This window comes from Lynx rufus, unplaced genomic scaffold (genome assembly GCF_022079265.1).
Source record: "Lynx rufus isolate CCGP_SWC_20201006 ecotype Redwood Valley unplaced genomic scaffold, mLynRuf1.p SCAF_4, whole genome shotgun sequence".
NCBI lineage: Eukaryota > Metazoa > Chordata > Mammalia > Carnivora > Felidae > Lynx > Lynx rufus.
This window is the reverse complement of record NW_025814856.1, coordinates 3,237,715-3,254,613: the sequence shown is the minus strand read 5'-3', so window position 1 is coordinate 3,254,613 and position 16,899 is coordinate 3,237,715. Positions and strand designations below refer to the sequence as shown.

General features: G+C 55.7%; 1 protein-coding gene across 8 annotated transcripts in view; it reads left to right on the top strand.

Moving 5' to 3' along the window:
- The window catches only part of RANBP3 (RAN binding protein 3), a 55,138-nt gene that overhangs the window by 31,350 nt on the left and 6,889 nt on the right, over positions 1–16,899 (top strand). For 5 of the 8 annotated variants that reach the window (XM_047094729.1, XM_047094725.1, XM_047094724.1 and 2 more), the window contains 9 exons: positions 2,093–2,129; positions 2,227–2,313; positions 4,092–4,163; positions 9,425–9,490; positions 10,247–10,339; positions 11,550–11,668; positions 12,661–12,774; positions 14,665–14,768; positions 16,280–16,358. In XM_047094729.1, the coding sequence (XP_046950685.1) occupies positions 2,093–2,129; positions 2,227–2,313; positions 4,092–4,163; positions 9,425–9,490; positions 10,247–10,339; positions 11,550–11,668; positions 12,661–12,774; positions 14,665–14,768; positions 16,280–16,358 (771 nt within the window). The remainder of the gene's footprint in view (positions 1–2,092; positions 2,130–2,226; positions 2,314–4,091; positions 4,164–9,424; positions 9,491–10,246; positions 10,340–11,549; positions 11,669–12,660; positions 12,775–14,664; positions 14,769–16,279; positions 16,359–16,899) is intronic. The other 3 variants (XM_047094731.1, XM_047094727.1, XM_047094726.1) reach the window with 1 other exon arrangement.

Sequence of the window (16,899 nt, the reverse complement as noted above, 5' to 3'; positions counted from 1 at the left end):
TGAGAGGCTGCCACGTGTGGGGTTGGTACAGCCAGAATGCTTAGTGAGAGGAGCGAAGCACCAGGAGCCACGGGACCAGACCTGGGGGTGGGCCGGCCGCTGTGAAGGAACAGGAAGGAGGTACCTGGGTCTGCACCTCAGTGATGTCACCCAAGGAAGGGGATGGTCCTGGGAGAAAAGGTCTGTTGTGCCAGTGTCATGGCTCTGTGTTGTCAGATGCCACCCCAGTGCTTAGTCCTGGGCTTGGGGCCATCTTCTTAACACCCCTGGCCCCGTCCCCATCCCTGACTCCTCATCTGGCTGCCCCAGGACGTGACTTCACGTCTGGACCCTTGTCACACAAGGGCATAACATCCAGCGGAAGTGAGCCGGCTGGGAGAGCCCCACCTTGGCCGGGTGTTGGGTCGGGCTGAGTGCTGCCCCACCTGCTTATCCCACTGACCCCGTCAATCTCCCTGAGGCGCCGGTGCCGGCGCCCCCATTTCCCAAGCAAGGAAACGAGCCTGGGCAAGTGAAACAGTTTGCCCAAGGTGTACCTTTAGGAAGTGTCAGAGCTGGGAGAAAGTACTGCAGGCCTTCCAGAGGGGTCGAGCCCCTTGAGGCTCCTGCCGCCGGTTTGTGCCCATCTGGAGCCCGCCTGCCCGACTCCTCCCTGTTTGAATTCGTGTGGGACCCAGTGGTGTGCTCACAGCTGCCCCGCGGACTGTCGAGCCCCTGTTGTGTTATGAGGGGTTCGTTTACTAAGCACTCTGCTGGATGGCCTCCCCTGCGCCCCGGGATCAGCCTTTGCGGATGTGGGGACAGCAGCCGTCCTCGCCCCTTCACAGAGGCTTGCAGCGGGCGCTTGGAACAGCTTGTGTTTCTGACTCCAGCCCACGTTGTCAGCTCACACAGGAGAGCGTGCAGGCTGGGATCCTTTTCTCTCCCTGTCCCTTAGGACAGGGTCTACAAACTCCGGGCCTCTGTCTGCAAGCTAAGATGGTGGAATATACACGTGGCCCGAGATGCTGAAAGTCCTTTGTGGCCCTTTATGGGGAAAGTGGCGCCCAGGGCTCCAGCCAGTGCTCACAGCCTGTTATTTACGTTATTTAGGGCAGTTACTGCATCTGTCTCCACCCCGCCCTGGGCTCACAGAGCACTTTCCCAGGCGCGCCTCATCTAATCCCTAACAGCTCCTCCAGGCAGGTGGTCCTCCTTTGGCTAACCTTGACCCCTAGGGGCTTTTCTGAAACTAAGGAAATTGGCTCCTCTGCTCACTCCCACGTTCAGTGCCCCGGGAGGACTGATATGCACTCGTCGTGTTTGCTTCTGGCTGCTGCTTTCGGAAGAGTCACAACGTCTCTGAGAAAAGGCTGTGTCCTAGGGGTTGGGTATTATCTGGGGGGTGGGAACGGGGCCTCATCCTAAGGCTTCTGGATGGCTAGTTGTGAACATTCTAAAACTAAACGTTGTTAAGGAGGAAATTCTTCGGCCACCTTCTGACCTCGCTGGTGATTTTTTGGTAGGTTGTGTGGTCTGCTGAGTTGTTCTGAACACTCTGCATTGGACTTAGGTCCCAGGCATCACAGTTCTGTATCTTCTGGAAATAATAACGTACCTTGAAGCACCGTTCTGCACTGTGCAACAAGCCAGGGCAGGGAATGGAGGCTGCTACGATCCGGTGTTAGGTGACCATTTTACCCAGTCTGGCTGCCCTCCAGAGCGGAGCGAGTCACTTGCCAGCTCTTGGCAAAGTGAATTCTAGCCGGACACCGTTTCACTGTGCTTGACTGGGGCGGGGGGGGGGGGGGGGTGGCACGTAGTTAGCTGTGACCTGTGGAGAGACAAAGACACCAGTCTTTGTGCAGTAAACATGTTCTCAGCCCATGGACTCCTTGGCCCCATGGCCTGGAAAGGCAGACACAGAAGGTTCTTGGGGGGATTTTTGAGCCTAATGTTAGGTTGAAAGTCTGTCCGTGACTTGGGTGCCTGAGCTCAGGGAGTTGGCCCCCAGGGCCGCGTTTCAGGACGCACTCACTGAAGAACTCCCACGCTGCCGGGTGCGGGGCAACCTGGCCCTCTCTCACCGCCCTGCCGTGTGCTCTCGTTTCAGAGGCCAGCCGGAGGCTCCAGTCCCGAAGGTGGAGAAGGTGAGGAAATCTCTAAAACGGTTCATCCTCTTTGGTTGTAAAAGTGAAAGCAACCTGACTTTCTCCTCCTCTTCCTCCTCCTCCTCATTTTCTGTAGATTCCGACCGAGAAGATGGAAATTACTGCCCTCCTGTCAAGCGAGAAAGAACGTCCTCTTTAACCCAGTTCCCACCGTCACAGTCAGGTAACCGTTGCAGACCATTCCCAAGCGGTGAAAGCGTCCATGCTCCCCTCTGATGTCTCCTGCTCGGCCCAGATCCACTTAGAATCTATCCACTTAGAATCAGCGTCTGCCAGGGATGAGGCTCAAGTGCTCCCCACTCGAGAACCCGTGCCACTTACAGAGGCGTGTGACCTAGCCGACTAAAAGAAAATGCACCAGGAAGTAGTCCCTCTAAAAGAGAGGGAAAGGATGGTCAGTCCTGTTGGGAGCTGTGGCCATTAAGTACATGTCCTCCTGCTCGGGTGTGTGACCGTGTCTGTAGACTGCAGGCACAGGAAGCGAAAAGTAGTGCGTCCTCCTGACCCTTCAGGCACGTGCCTAGAGCTTGGCAGTCTGGTCCAGAAGCCCAGACACACACACACGGTACATAACGAACCAAGTGGCCCCGGAAGACACTTCGGTGATGGAATGCCATGAGCCCCCAAAGGAGGAGGGCTTGGTGGGACCTTGAAGGGTGGGCCAGGCTAGGACCCTGCGGAAGTGGCTGGGCCCGAGGGCTTGTATGGAGACCGATGCAGGAAAGAGGGCGTTGCCCAGAGTAGAGAGAGATGCCGAGGCTACTTGGTGAGAGGTTCTCTGAGCCTGGGGACAGCCCTGCAGATTCAAGGGCAAACATAGCCTCAGGGCTTGCCCCTTCCCCTCCCCATCTTGACTTGGTCCCCCTGGCGTCGTCCGTGTTCTCAGTCTTGGCATCCATTCTTGGGAGGTTTGTGTAACTGTGAACCTTAATGATGTCACTCTAAGAGAAAAAGCACACCCTGGAAGGTCATTTGTGCTTACAGGAGTAATGTAGACGTTACAGGAAGGTGCAGTGTACAAAGCGAGCGTCCTTTCAAGATCCTCCCCTGAAACACACTGGATTTCCTTCCTGTTGCCCTTAACACACGTATTGTGGACTTTGCCACACCCTTTCTCATGAGTGCTCCAGGCCCCTGAATGGATGCACTGTCACTTGCTAATGAGCAGGCCTTGAGGAACCTGTCCAGGCTTCCATAGACCTCCTCATCTCCCTCGTTGCCCGGTGCTCCTGTGAGACAGGGAGCTTCTGCTTCCTGGCAACGGATCGCATTCCTTGGCGTTCACCGTGCACTGCTGAGCCACGCTCTGTGGCAAAAGGTGCAACAGAGAAGTGGTTTGTGCTGTGGCCCTAGGCTGCAGGGACAAAGGACAGCCAAATATCTCCCCTCTGCTCTGGCACAGTGGCATAGGAAATAGCTCTCAGTCACCGCGGGTGGAGAGACACGAGCAGAGCTGGTAACTTGGAAGGCCTTGTCGGTGCCCTGCGCTCTGATTCTGTAGCTGTGTCCATCCACCCAGATAGTTCTTCAGCTCCGAGGGCCATTGCATTACTGCCCGGCCCACACCCCAGGCGGCAGTTGATAAGTGTAAAGTAAGATCCTAAACAGGTGAGGGGAGTAGGGGTGCAGCCAGCCAGCGAGCCCTGGCAGGTGACAAGGAGCAGGGACTGAGGCTGGGAACATCCAGTTCATTCTGCTTCCCTCCTGGCTACCCACTTAGGGGCCCAGGGTGCCAAGGAAAAGCCAGGGGCATGAGGACGAGACAGGCGGCCACAGTGGACCACAGCATCTAACGGCCTGGTTCACAATGTTGAGCCTCCTAGAGTGGGGCTTGGAGATCGACCCTTCAGGTGGGAGAGGTGACCCGGTTCGTGTGTTCTCCGCCTACTCACATTGTTTTTCCTCTTGTTCCCTTCCCTGCCCGCACCTCCTTGTCGACAGTATCAAAAAACAATGTTTTTATGCCATCAACCTTCTGCGAGCCATCTGCAGGCAATTCTGACTCAGAACCAGGTGAGCCCTCGTGTCCCTTTGCATTTTACTGCCCGTCGCTAGGGGTTTTCCTGGGATGAAAAGCAGTTGATATTGTAAAATAAGATCTTAAACAGGAATGGGCAATTTGAAAAACGGATTCTTTTTCAGTTCTTAAATGTTTTCCCAAATCTTCAGCTCGTAGATTTGGAATCCAGTGTGAGGCAAGCTTCATAAGCCCTTAGTTTTTTTGCTTCTGCAAGGAGGGCCTGGTCCCAAGGAGTCTTTAAAGTTTTGTTGTTTTTTGTTTTTTTGTTTTTGTTTTGTTCTTGCAAAAACAAAAAGCAGCTATAGATCAGCGTACTGCTTGTTTTACAAAGTTTTTACACAAGTAATAACTCATATCATTTTTTTAAGGCAAACGGGAAATACACAGAGTGAAAGAATCTGGCTGCCCCGCTCCCTTCCCCACCCCAAGGTAACTGCTGTGAGGCCGATGGAATTTTCCAGACCCCTTTTCTGTGCATCAGACCCTCACACTAATAATCAGTGTGACTTAGACATGTTCAGATGGGTATGTAAGCGTACTCGGTCACAGCTTTAAACCTTGAGGGCAAGAGCTTACCTCCCCCCGAAGACTGAGAGAGCCTTCCTTTTTTGGTCTCTCACTGGAGACCCAACTCCAGGATTTCCTGAACGTTTCTCCCACGTGGCTGAAATTCCTCATAAAAGATTTAATGAGCAAGTTCAACCACCCGAATTCTGTAACCCAACCTGCCTTATATAAATTCATTGCCGACTTCAAAAGCATTGCAAGAGAAGTCCTACTCTGGTATGAGGGCAGTGTTTTTATAACTTACGGGATCGATTCGATAGCCCCGTTTCACACAATTGAACTCATTTTGGTTCGAAAAGCAGACTGTTTGGAGCTGACCCTCTCACCAGGTCCTAAAGAGGAGTTTGGTTTCTAAGCGTCCTTGGGAATGCCTGGAGTGCTCGCTTACCAAGAACGCTGTGAATGGTAGGGGCGACGTTAGCCGCGGTGAGCCTCCTCTGGGCCAGGCCGTCAGTCCCCGAAGCCGAGTGTCTAGATCGCGTGGAGCTGGCGATTTCCATCACAAATCTCACAGCCCCTCGTGAGGTCTGTGAGTGGCGGCCTCGCTCTCTTCTTTCCCCCCACAAAACCTTCATTCTGCAGCATCGACAGCAGGGCCACCCTGAGAAAAGGGGGTTCCCAGGCCTGCCGAGGCGCCCTGACACAGCTTCACTTCCTGCTACCTGACGCAGGGTGGAGTCATATCAGACTTGCACATCGGTCCCACAGAGCAGGCCTCCTCTGACCTTGTCTGCCTGCCTTTCTTTTGGTTTTTAGCTTTAAGGGGGGGGGGGGGGCGGGTGCAGATTTTAAACTTAGGGAAGAATTTTATAAAGCGCTTCTATATCCCTTTGCGCATTTGATTTTCCCCAGTTGCCCCAGTGATGTCCTTCATAGCAGAGGGACCAAATCCAGAGATCATGCACCACGTCTCTCTCTTTCCATCTGGAATACTGCCTCATTCTTCCCTTGACTTTTATGGCCGAGAAGACGACAAGCCCATTATTTTGGAGGAGTTTTTCTGTCTGGGTTCGCCCAGGGATTCCTGGCGATCCCACCCAGGTGGTGCGTCTGGGGCTAGAATAGCACAGGAGCGAAGCTGTGTTCTGCCCGGCGCCCCAGCCCTGCTACCAGTGGGGCTGATTTTGCCCTCTTGGTCACAGTGGGTTCTGTCCGTTTCTGCTCTGTGAGGTCACCCCCTTTTTTCCAGAGAGACGCTCTGAGACCCTGGGGAAGCCCACCCCCCCCCGCCAGTTTTCCCCTCCAGCATCAGCATCCACTCGCGTTCCCTTGCTCGGGTTAGTCATTCCTCTGATGACCAATCACGGTGGGATTTTCTGCCTTCGTTGTTGCTGGTACGTTCAGGTGGTGCTCTCCTGTGGGAGAGGGCTTTCCCTTCTGTCCGCTTAGTCCTTTGTGATCCTGTACCTCAAGGTGGGCGCGTGGATTCCTGTTTTAGGCAGCCAGTTACAGCCTGTCATTCTTAGTGCAGAATTTAACCATCCCAGATTTGGCCAGCGGGAGTCGCATCACACGGGTTCCTGTGTCATTTTGCCACGACGCGTTATTCTTTTAAGTGCTTTCTTTCTGTCCTAACGAGAGAGGCTCCAGGCCCGTCATCATGTCTGTTTTTCTCAGAGGGGCCCTTAGTGGAGGGAGCGTGGTCTCCAGAAACCAAAATCTGGGTCTCAGCAAGCTCACCGCCCCTGGACTGTCACTGCGCCTGGGCCTCCTCGGTGCCCAGAGACGGGGACACGTACCCGTACTTGCGTGCACACACGTGTGTACCCATACACACGTTTCTATGTATCTGTCCGCGTGTGTGGGTAGCCCCAGGCTCACGTGTACTTCCAGTCCAGCACCAACAGGGTTCATCTGAACCTCCTTGCTTTGAATTTCTCCCTCTTTCTTTCTTTCTTTTTTTTCCTCTAAGTTTATGTATTTATTTTGAGAGAGAAGCATGAGCTGGGGAGGGTCAGAGACAGGGGGAGAGAGAGAATCCCAAGCAGGCTCCATCCACACTGACAATGTGGAGCCCGATGTGGGGTTCAAATCCACGAACCGTGAGATCGTCATCACCTGAGCCGAAACCAACATCAGACGCTCAGCCTGACTGAGCCAGCCAGATGCGCCTCCCTCTTTCTGACAGTAAGAGACCTGCTGCCTTCACCTGCAGTGCGCGTTCTTATACCCTGCACGTGCCAAGCACCCTCCCACCTGCCCCTGCCCGGCCCCCACCAGGCTGCCTGTTCCTCTGGCACACACCAAGTTCAAGTTCCCTCAGGGGTGAGTGTCGCTTCCCTCACCTGTCACTTGGGGTCTTCCCGAGGCAGGGCGGAAAGCACCCGCAAAGAGGCCTGCTTGCTTTAAATGTGATCGGAGGAGGGCAGAGACTGCTTCAGAGGGAGCAACCTATCCGCCCAGTGAGCTCACAGAGGGGCACGAGTGTGCCCCCGGTGCGGTCGCTCTTGGACGCCAGTGACCCTGCCATGTGTGCCGGGGCTCTGGCTCATCAGACAGGCCACACCTCTTCATTGTGCCCTGACCATGTCGCAGGAAAAGGGAGTTTCTTGAAGCCACGAACAGAGAGCACGTCTGTTTTGGTGGAGATGGGGCCCGTGAGCCCCTCCCTGTGAGCACACCTCCCTGCTGCCTTGGGCTCCTTCTGTCCCCAGTCCTTGGTTGCCATTACAGGCGTGGCTTGCTTTGCCTGTGTGTCGTCCGCTCGCTGCAGCATTCAGTGTGATTTCTTGTGAGTCTGCTAGGTGGGCCGGGTGCGAGGCCCGGTGCTGCGATGCTAGGTGACGGCGATCCTCCGCACCTGTGCCCCCGCTGGTCGTCCTCAGCTAGCGGCAAGGGTCGCATACTGCCACCGTTGCTCTACACAGAGCAGAGAGGTAGAGATTGATCGGGGGCCACAGTGGAAGCATTGCAAAGCCAGCTATAAGGGCTTTTAAGAATTACCTCAATTGTGAACTTCGTCTTAGTTTTTCCTTAATGTTTGTAAATTGCCAGTCGTCTTATGAATGATACTGAGCTTTGGGAATGTGTTTGAGTATTTCCCTTCTAAAAAGAAACATCTGGCAGCTTGTCTTCCCCCCGCATCTGGAGAGTCTGAATCTCGGGAGGGTGGTTTTTATGACCTCTCTCTTACGGGAGCGACCCCAGCTCCACTAACACAGGCTCTTGGAAGCCTGGCGGACTCAACTCCTTCATACCAGCTAGCAGCGAGAGTTTTTTAATCCTGTTTTTGCCCAAGGAGAGCAGTTTGGCTCACCCACGTGCAGACAGCAGAAAGAAGGCTTTCCTGCTCCGTTCAGAATTCTGATTTGACTTTGTTTTATGCCTAAAAGTTTGCTCTGGTAAGGCATTTTTGGTGTTCTAGTGTAGAGTTGGTTGGTTTTTAGTGTATCCACAGAGTTAAGCAGCTATCGCCATAATTAAATTAATTTTAGGTCATTCCATCACCCCGAAAAGAAACCCCGACCCCGTCAGCAGTCACTCGTCACCCCCTCCCCCAGCCCCTGGCAACCAAGAATCCACTTTCTGTCTCCATGGATTTGCCTGTTCTGGACAATTCATATAAATAGAATCACACACTGTGTGACCTTCTAAGACCTCTTTCCATTTGTTTGTCTTTACTTTCTTCCAATGATGTTTTGTAGTTTTCATTTGTTAAATTTATTCCCACGTATTATTCTCTTTGGTGCTATTGTAAATGGAATTGTTTCCTCAACTTTGTTTTTGGATTATCTGTTGCTAGCGCATAGATTCACGCAACTGATTTTTGTGTACTGATCTCGTTCCCCACAACTTGACAAGGGTTTCTTCTGATGAGTTGGACCTTAGCACAAAAGCAAGGCTGCCTCCGGTAGCCCCGAATGCTGTCATCCCTGTGCTGCCCCAGGGACAGACCTTCATGCTGATCCTTCCTGTCAAGCACATCAGACCGTCCCCCCTCCCCACCCCTTAGGAGATAGGCCAAGGCCACAGCAGGCACAGATTAAGGGATTTGTATGGACCAGTGGCCCAGCTGAAATCAGGCTTTGAGCCGTCGCCCTGCTTCCTTCCCCTTCCTTCTCCTGGGCCTTCCAGTGTTCTCAGGAAGCGACGAGGTGAAGTTCTCCAGACACATCTGGAAAGAGAGCGAGCCTGCTGTCTGCCACCTTTGATCTTTCACCACAGAAAACGTGTCTCATTTCCCAGACATCTGCTGGTGGTGCAGAGGCTTCTCCTGATTACACAGGCATTCTCTGACAAGACAGAGAGACGGGTCTAAGAAAGGGAGACCGGTCCTAGAGACCCTGATTGGGTGACTCCCTGACATTCTCCAGGGCCTGTGAACCCAGCACAGCTCCTGGCAAGCTGCCGGGTGAGGTGGCCCAGGCATGGACCAGCTGTGCACGCGCTGTCACTTTTGTCGCGCACCTTCAACAGCCCCCGGTCTTTCGTTGGCAGCACGCGACCTGGAGTCAGCACTCCTGCGACCCCCTGCCTCCTCCTTGTCCAAGCTGCTGCCTTATGACCTTGGTGGTTGGACCGGGCTTCTGCGTTTCTGTTTTAGTTTGGAAACATTTCCCGGGTTCTCCAGGCTCATGGCCACTGAAGCCCAGACCACGGTCTTCCCCTGCCCTTGACCATCTCAGCTTCGCTGCCATCCCCAACCCCTAAGCAGTCCTGCTTTTTACCTTTTGTCTTGTGCTTGTAGAGGAAAAGAGCAGTGGGTTCCGGTTGAAGCCACCAACACTGATCCACGGCCAGGCACCCAGCGCAGGTAGGTGCCCGCCTTTGAGGACAGTAGAGGGCCTTTCTCACACCCTTCCCACCTCTGTGCAGCCTCTGTTTGCGTGGCTGCCTGAGGCAGCCCAGCTGGTGTGCTCCAGGCTCAGCCCGTGCTCCGGGTCTCCTCAGTTCCCTGGTGCATGAGCATTGACAAGTCACTCTAAAGAGCCCATCAGATCAGGAGAGATTCTCCCACCTGGCAACCCTCTGCCACCCTGAGGGGGGTGGGTGGTGAGGGAGTGGACTTGGCTCGGTGGGGGACGTTGAGGCTCTGCGGCCCGCGTTTGCTCTGTCGGTTCAGGCTGTGTCTCCAGAGCGTCCCAGCCCCAGAGTGCCACAGAGTCACCCCAATCAGCGGAGTGGCCACGAGCCAGTGGCCTGCTGCTGGGGAACAGGGCCTGGCAGTGGTGCGGAATTGGAAGCATTCTCTTGTGGCTCCTGCCCAATTTGTGTTTGGCAGAAGGGTTTTCTCAGTGTGGCATTTTGAAAAGCAGGTGCAAGGGTATTTTTATGTGAGCCTGAGCAGAGTCCTAAACCCTGGGGGCCTGTCTGCGGCTCTCCGCTCTACTTCACCATCTCTGCTTGGCCCTTTAGCCCAGCACTTGAGGACAGCTGTCCCATGCTTCCCCCGTAACATTACTGTACTCACCGGATTAATTTCTGTAAAGCCCCCTGAGAGCCGTTGCAGGGGTGTGCGTTTCTGCCCATGAAGACCGAGGGCCCCGGGCAAGCCATCCTCTGTTCTCAGGTCTGCCGAGCCAGAAACCCAAGGAGCAACAGCGGAGTGTGCTTCGCCCGGCAGTGTTGCAGGCCCCGCAGCCAAAGGCACTGTCACAGACCGGTAAGAAACGGCCTGGCACACGGGCTCGCACGGTGGGGTGTAGAGCGTTCCTGAGATGCGCCGGGGGCAGCTGTGTCTCCAGCGAGGGGACTTCAGCCATATGTGTTGAATGCGCTCCGGAACAGAGAGAGTGCTGGGGAAACGATCCTTTAAATCCTCAGTGAGCTCAGGGAAGACAGAGAGATGCCGTCTCCGTGCAGCACTGGGCCACGGTGACAGCCGGTTAAGATGTGCTTTGTGCACGCACTGGCTTCTACAAGCTGGCCCGCTCCCAGGCGTCTGAGATTCAGCCCAGCATGTTTGCAGGCAGAACTCAGCCCCGTGTGTTTGAGAAACTCGTGTCATTTTGGTCACGTGCCAGCCGGAAGACCTAACTCGTCAGCCGTGTTCCCACCATCTCCACACAGTGGTGGTTTGCAGTTAACCCTTAATTTATTAACACTAATGAGCTTTTCTTGTCTTCCTCTTGGTCTTTCCCTGTAATTTAAAAATTCCTCATCAGAAGCAATCCAACATCCCCCGTGAGGGAAATAGTTAGTATTTCTGAAGAGTTTCAGTGGGAAGGCTTTTTTACATGATGCTGAAGAATCAGCCAGATTTAAAGCTGTGCGTGTCACATGATCTCAACTATTTCAAGGGCAAAGATGCAGGGAACAAAGATGTTTCGTTTTAATTTTTCTTTTTTAACGTTTATTTATTTTTGAGACAGCGTGAACGGGGGAGGGTCAGAGAGGGAGACACAGAGTCCGAAACAGGCTCCAGGCTCTGAGCTGTCATCACAGAGCCCGACGCGGGGCTCGAACTCACGAACTGTGAGATGATGACCTGAGCCGAAGTCGGATGCTTAACCAGCTGAGCCACCCAGGTGCCCCAACAAAGATGTTTCAAGTAAAACTTATTTTATAAAACTCCTAATTGTTCCTTCAACATGTATTTTTTTTTGTTTTTTTTTTTTCCCATAATTAGCAGTGTTGTTTCTAAGTATGCTGAAAATTCATACGGTTCTTTGTGGAATAAGCCGTAAGATATTCTCATTCCCGTGAGGTTTTAGTTCTGGGTTTGTTTTTCTGTAAGCATTTGTGATTTTCAGTGGTGACGCCAGATCCTGTTCTTTACAAAGGAGAAGTGACCCTGTTGGTCTAGATGGTGACAGGGGCGCAAGAAGCCGTACCGCACTCCCGTGACCCCACGCTGTCCTTCTCTCCCACAGTCCCCAGCAGCGGCACCAACGGGCTCAGCATCCCAGCAGACTGCACGGGGGCCACGACGGCCACATCGCCCGACACCCCCGCGCAGAGAAGTCCATCTGATGAGGCGCGAGCGCCTGAGGTGCGTCCGTGCTGGGCGGGGAGCTTCGCCGAGCGTGTGGGCGGTTCCCTGCCCCCGAGCAGAGCCAGGGCTGGCCCGCGTGGAGGCTTCTGGATTAGCTCGGCAGCGTGTGCACACAGCAGCCACCGATGCCAGTAGTTGCCAGAATGCCGATGATGGTCCGCGCGCAGTTCCAGAGTCCCGCCTGCCCAGGCTGAGTGCCGCCCAGCCGCGGGTGGCGGGCGGGCCTCTGAGGAGTCCCTGGGGCCAGAGGAACGGCCGTCACTGATGGAGCCTCGTGCCGTTGTACATGAAGAGATGTCTCCCCTCCCTGCTTCCACAGCTGAGCAACCTAGGGATTCGATACACGGCCCCGTGCTAACTGGAGAAATGTGCCGGGGGAGGCAGCTCAGACACCTTTCTTTCTTTTTTGCGACGGAGCCCAGGGTTCTGGGATCGGGCGGGCCGAGGGCGTGTGTGCCCAGTAGCGTCGCGCAGCAGCTGCTCGATGAGGGTCCGGGACGAAGAGCTTGCACCTGCGGCCGGCGGGGGGGCGGCCTTGCGGTCCGGCTTCAGCAGCGCCCGGCCCGCCACACGCTGAGCCGCCGCGCGCGTGCGCGCCCGTGTCCGTGGCAGAGCTGCCGCCCGGGCCTCTACACCCGCCGCCTCCCCCATGCCCTGTTCGGGTGGATGTTGGAGCCCAAGCGGTGAAAAGCGTCATCTGCGATTCAGTGTTAGAACGTCCCTCGGCCTCCCGCCTTCCAGCCGCACTTTGCAGGGTTAACATTAGGAACCGTCGCTGCCACCTGCCGCCACTTGGAAACGCGGGGGCTGGGGCAGCAGCCCAGTAAGTCTCCTGCAAGTCTGCTGCGAGCCCGGGGGACGCTGAGGCGGCCCGGACGCCCAGGGACCCCGCCAGAGAAGACAGCAAGCACGTGAGGCGTGAGAGGGCCCGTTTTGCTCATCGGGGCTAACCTGTCGCCTCTTCTCGGTTGTCTTGTTTGTGCCTCTAGGACAAAGACCCCCAGAAGAATGAGCCTAGCGGTACCGGGGAGGACTGTGAGAAAGCAGAGCGGGCTGTACAGCAGGCGTTTGTGTTCGGACAGAACCTGAGGGACAGAGTCAAGGTGTGTGAGTGCTTGTGCTCGGGTCGGTCCGCCTGGCTCCTCTTTCCCGTCAGAAGGGCGAGGAGGTGCACACAGTGCGTCGCGGGCTACTCCTGTGGCTCCCGGCGTGTCCAGCAGCTTCCTGCTTTACACGCCTTCCACACCGCACCCTCCGCGGCGGGCCCCTTGTTCTCCTGGGGGCAGCGGACAGGGAGGCAGCCGAGCCTGCCCGTCTCTGAGAACCGATGCTTTCGAGGCAAAGGAGGCCGCGTGATCGGTCCTTTCCACATCGCCAGAGAGGCTGCTGTCGCCTGCCTCGAGGGCTTCTCTGGGCACAAAGCAGCACTTAGACCGCTTCGCTTCGTTCTGAGTTGCTGGAGGCCGGTCCTGGGGCGTTGAGCGGCATCCCTGGTCCCTGCCCTCTAGGCGCCAGGCATATACCCCTCCCCCCAGTATGGCAACCAAAAGTGTCCCCCAGTAGTGTCGAGTGTTCCCTGTGGGATTAAGTCACCCCTAACTGAGAAGCATTACCTTATTTTTTTAAAGGAGGGCAGACGGAAAGGTAACTGTTTTCTCTCCCATAGGAGGCAACGGCATCTGTCTCCTCCTGGCTGCCCCAGGTCCTGTTGGTCTAGGGGATTTTGAGTCGGGGGGAGAGCATCTGGCAGTGGCAAGGGACTGGGCTCTGGACCCCGTGTGCTGACGCTCTGGGAGACCAGACTGGGCGGCAGTGCCTGTCCGGCCACAGGGACAGAGTGTCCTTCTGGGCCATTTCCAGCAGCTCATCGGCAGGAGCTCCTTTAGAAGCCTGAGAGACCACATCAGTGGCTATGTCTGGGGACGTTTGTGGTTGTCACGACTAAGGCATAGGTATTACTGCCATCCAGTGGGTGGAGGCGAGGGATGCCGCCCAGCCCCCCACAGGGTCCAGGGCGGCTTCCCCACAGAGGGGTCCCGCCCCGACGTCGAGGATGGTGACAGGGAGAAGCCCTGAAATAAGGAAACCCAAGTCTCTCGGGTGCATAGAGAACTTTGGGTTCTGCCGCCCGCTTTCTGCTTTGGTGCTCACTGCCCAGGAGAAACCCAGATGCCCAGAGGTGAAGAGTAGTGTTGCTGTTGCGTGGCTTTATCCAAAACAATGAGTCCCTGGAGGCTGCTCACTCCAGGGAGAAGGAAGCAGGAGAAGGAAGGGCCTGGAGATCCCCTGTGCTGGGGGCAGTGGTCTGGCCTGGGCTGTCAGGTTGAGTCTGTTCCTAGGGTTTAGGGGGACGGCTGCTTGAAATTGGGGCGGGGCTTTCTCTTCTGGAGGCCCGGGGCTCCTGCGATCCGTGGTCTCAGTTAAAATGCCAGCTTCTCAGTGGGGGTGACTTCTGGACACCCCTGAGTCTCTGCTTTCCCGGTCATAGAATGAGGCTGAGAATGCTCATCTCTCAGGGGTCCCAGGAGGGTCCCATTCAATGAGCTGTTTAACACAGCTGGCACAGCACTTAGATTAGAGGAGCCCTCAAGAAACGATGCTTTTATTACATTTATAATACACCCCTGAAGGTATCAGATTTGTAAGTCTACTGTGGTCACGTTACAGAAGCATTGTTGAAAATGCCAACAAGATGCCAGCTTGAGGGTTTGGTTTTTTAACAAAAAAGAAAAAGCTCTCTCATGCCTTATGGATTGTGTTTTATATCTTCACCGTTAAAAGCAGAAATGGAGACATTGATTACAGCCCCACTCCTGGTATGTCCACACACACACACACACACACACACACACACGCACGCCCTCACACCTGTGCACGATAGGATTTGTGTCCTGGAAATGTTCCATGTGGCTAAGGGTTGTGCAGACAGGCTGAGCTGTAGAGGCCAGAGCAGGCAGGTCTCCGACTTGTAACTGTGCCTCTGTGTTTCCCAGTTAATACACGAGAACACTGAAGTGGCTGACATGGAGAATGCCGGACATCCCAGTTCAGAAACGCCGACTGCGACCAACTATTTCCTTCAGTATATCAGCTCCAGGTGTGTGTCTTGGGCCTGTGCCCAGCTGCAAGAGGGGCCTGTGGTCCTCCATCGCCCGTCACTGGGGACCCAGACAGGAGACAGCACCGGGGGCAGGAAGGAGCGGGGGGGCGGATTTTACCAGAATCCTAGACACACACCCCCAGCTTCTCCCTTTATTCCCGCTCTGGGCACGGCGCTGCAGGGGCCAGGGTGCTGTGCTTCGACAGACACACAAGGCAGGATCCAAGTTTTGCTCGGCCCTCAGAGGGATCTCTATCACCCGGATCTCATGCCCAGAGCAGAACCCAGGAGGCCAGTGTCTGCTTTGCCTGTTACCCACCAGGTTCCAGCCTGTGGGGACCCTTCCACTGGATCCGAGCTCGCCGCTGGTGAACACTGCTGGTAGCAGTGCTCACTAATGGCCTGGGGGCCCCACGGGTGTTTCCGAAGGAAAGCGTGTCCCTGCCTGGGAGACAGGCCAGCAGAGCAAATAGAACATGGGCTCGGATGTTGGAGAGGCCTGGCATGAATGGTGGTGACATCGTACTTGGCTGCCTGGACCCTGATTAACAAAGTGCATCAGATGTTGTTTTTAAAATTTTTTTTTTAATCTTTATTTATTTTTGAGAGGGGGGGACAGAGTAGGAGATGGGAAGGAACAAAGTGCATCACGTATGGTTTCTTAAATTTTTTAATCTTTATTTTTGAGAGCGAGAGAGAAGGACAGAGTGGGAGGGTGGGGAGGGACAGAGACAGAGAAGGAGGGAGACATGAATCCGAGGCAGGCTCCAGCCTCCGAGCCGTCAGCACAGAGCCCGATGCGGAGGTCAAGCTCACGAACCACGGGTTCGTGACCTGAGCTGAAGTCAGGCGCTTAAGGGACTGAGCCACACAGGCACCCCAGCATCAGATATTTTTTTAAAGACCCATTTTTTGGGCACTGCAGCATTTCCCAAATTGGGACGCACTTACAACTGGGACATCATAAACTGGATGAAATGTGATGGTGAGGGCAGCTCCGAGGTCATCCCGTGTCACCTGCCAGCAGCCCAAGGGTGGGAGGTGTCGCCTCCTTCGTGCAGGCCAGGGGACGGGGCTCACAGAGCTGCAGTGACTCACGGGGGCGGCTGCTGCCAGGGACGGGCGAGTTCCTTCCGGGAAGTGGGTGGCTCCTGGTCTGACCTCTGTGGTCAGCCTCTCGGAGGTGGTGTCCTCATGCACCCCGAGGGTGACGCCCACCTCCAGGGGTCAGGGAAGGTGGCCGTGGGGCGAAGGTGCCCACACGAAGTGGATACTTGGAAATGGGAGCAGAGCTGCGGGGGTGTGTTTACCGTCTGGTACAGCCCAGCCTGGAAGCTTGTGAGCCCTACGTGCTGGGCCCGTCCCCCACAGGGAAGGCTGAACGGGGCCTACACCAGGCTTTCTCACCCATTCCTGCCGTGCCCGTGCGTGTGCAGCCAGCGCCAGTGCCCACCTGCCTGCCCCGCTCCCGTTGGCTGCCCCACACCCACGGCTTGTCTTCTCTTCAGTTTAGACAACTCGACCAACAGTGCCGACACCGCCAGCAACAAATTCGTGTTTGGCCAGAACATGAGCGAGCGCGTGCTGGTGAGTGGCCCTGTGGGGACCGTTCCTCCTGGGGCACCAGGCGAGGGACGTGTGAGCGCGGCTGCCACCTCGTCTTCCTGTGAAATGAGGATGTGTTCAGTCGCAGGAGAAAGGCCCAGCTCAGGCTTGGGGGGGCGGGGGCGGTGCGCCACCAGGCCCCTCAGGACCCTGTCTTGGAGCTTCCTGCCTTTCCTCCCTGCCGGCCAGCTCAGCCTTGTCCTAAGACAAGCTTCCCCTCAAGTCAGGGGCCATGCTTCTTCCTGGCCGAGGCCGGCAGCCACGTGCTTTTGGAGCCACCTCTGGAGCCGAGGGAGTTCAGCTCCCCTCCCAGACCACGAGGCTGCAGCATGGAGGAGGGGGTCTGGTGAGGTGGCCTTGGGCCCCTGCGGTGTCCCACGTGTGTCCTGCACGCAGCAGGGCCAAGGCTCTTGGGTGCCTTCAGGCTGCCTCCCCGTCCCAGAAAGCCTGGCCGGCTTGAGATGGGGTTCCAGAATAGTTTACCTGCTTCCTGATTTTTGTTCCCTTTTCTTTCCTTCCCCAC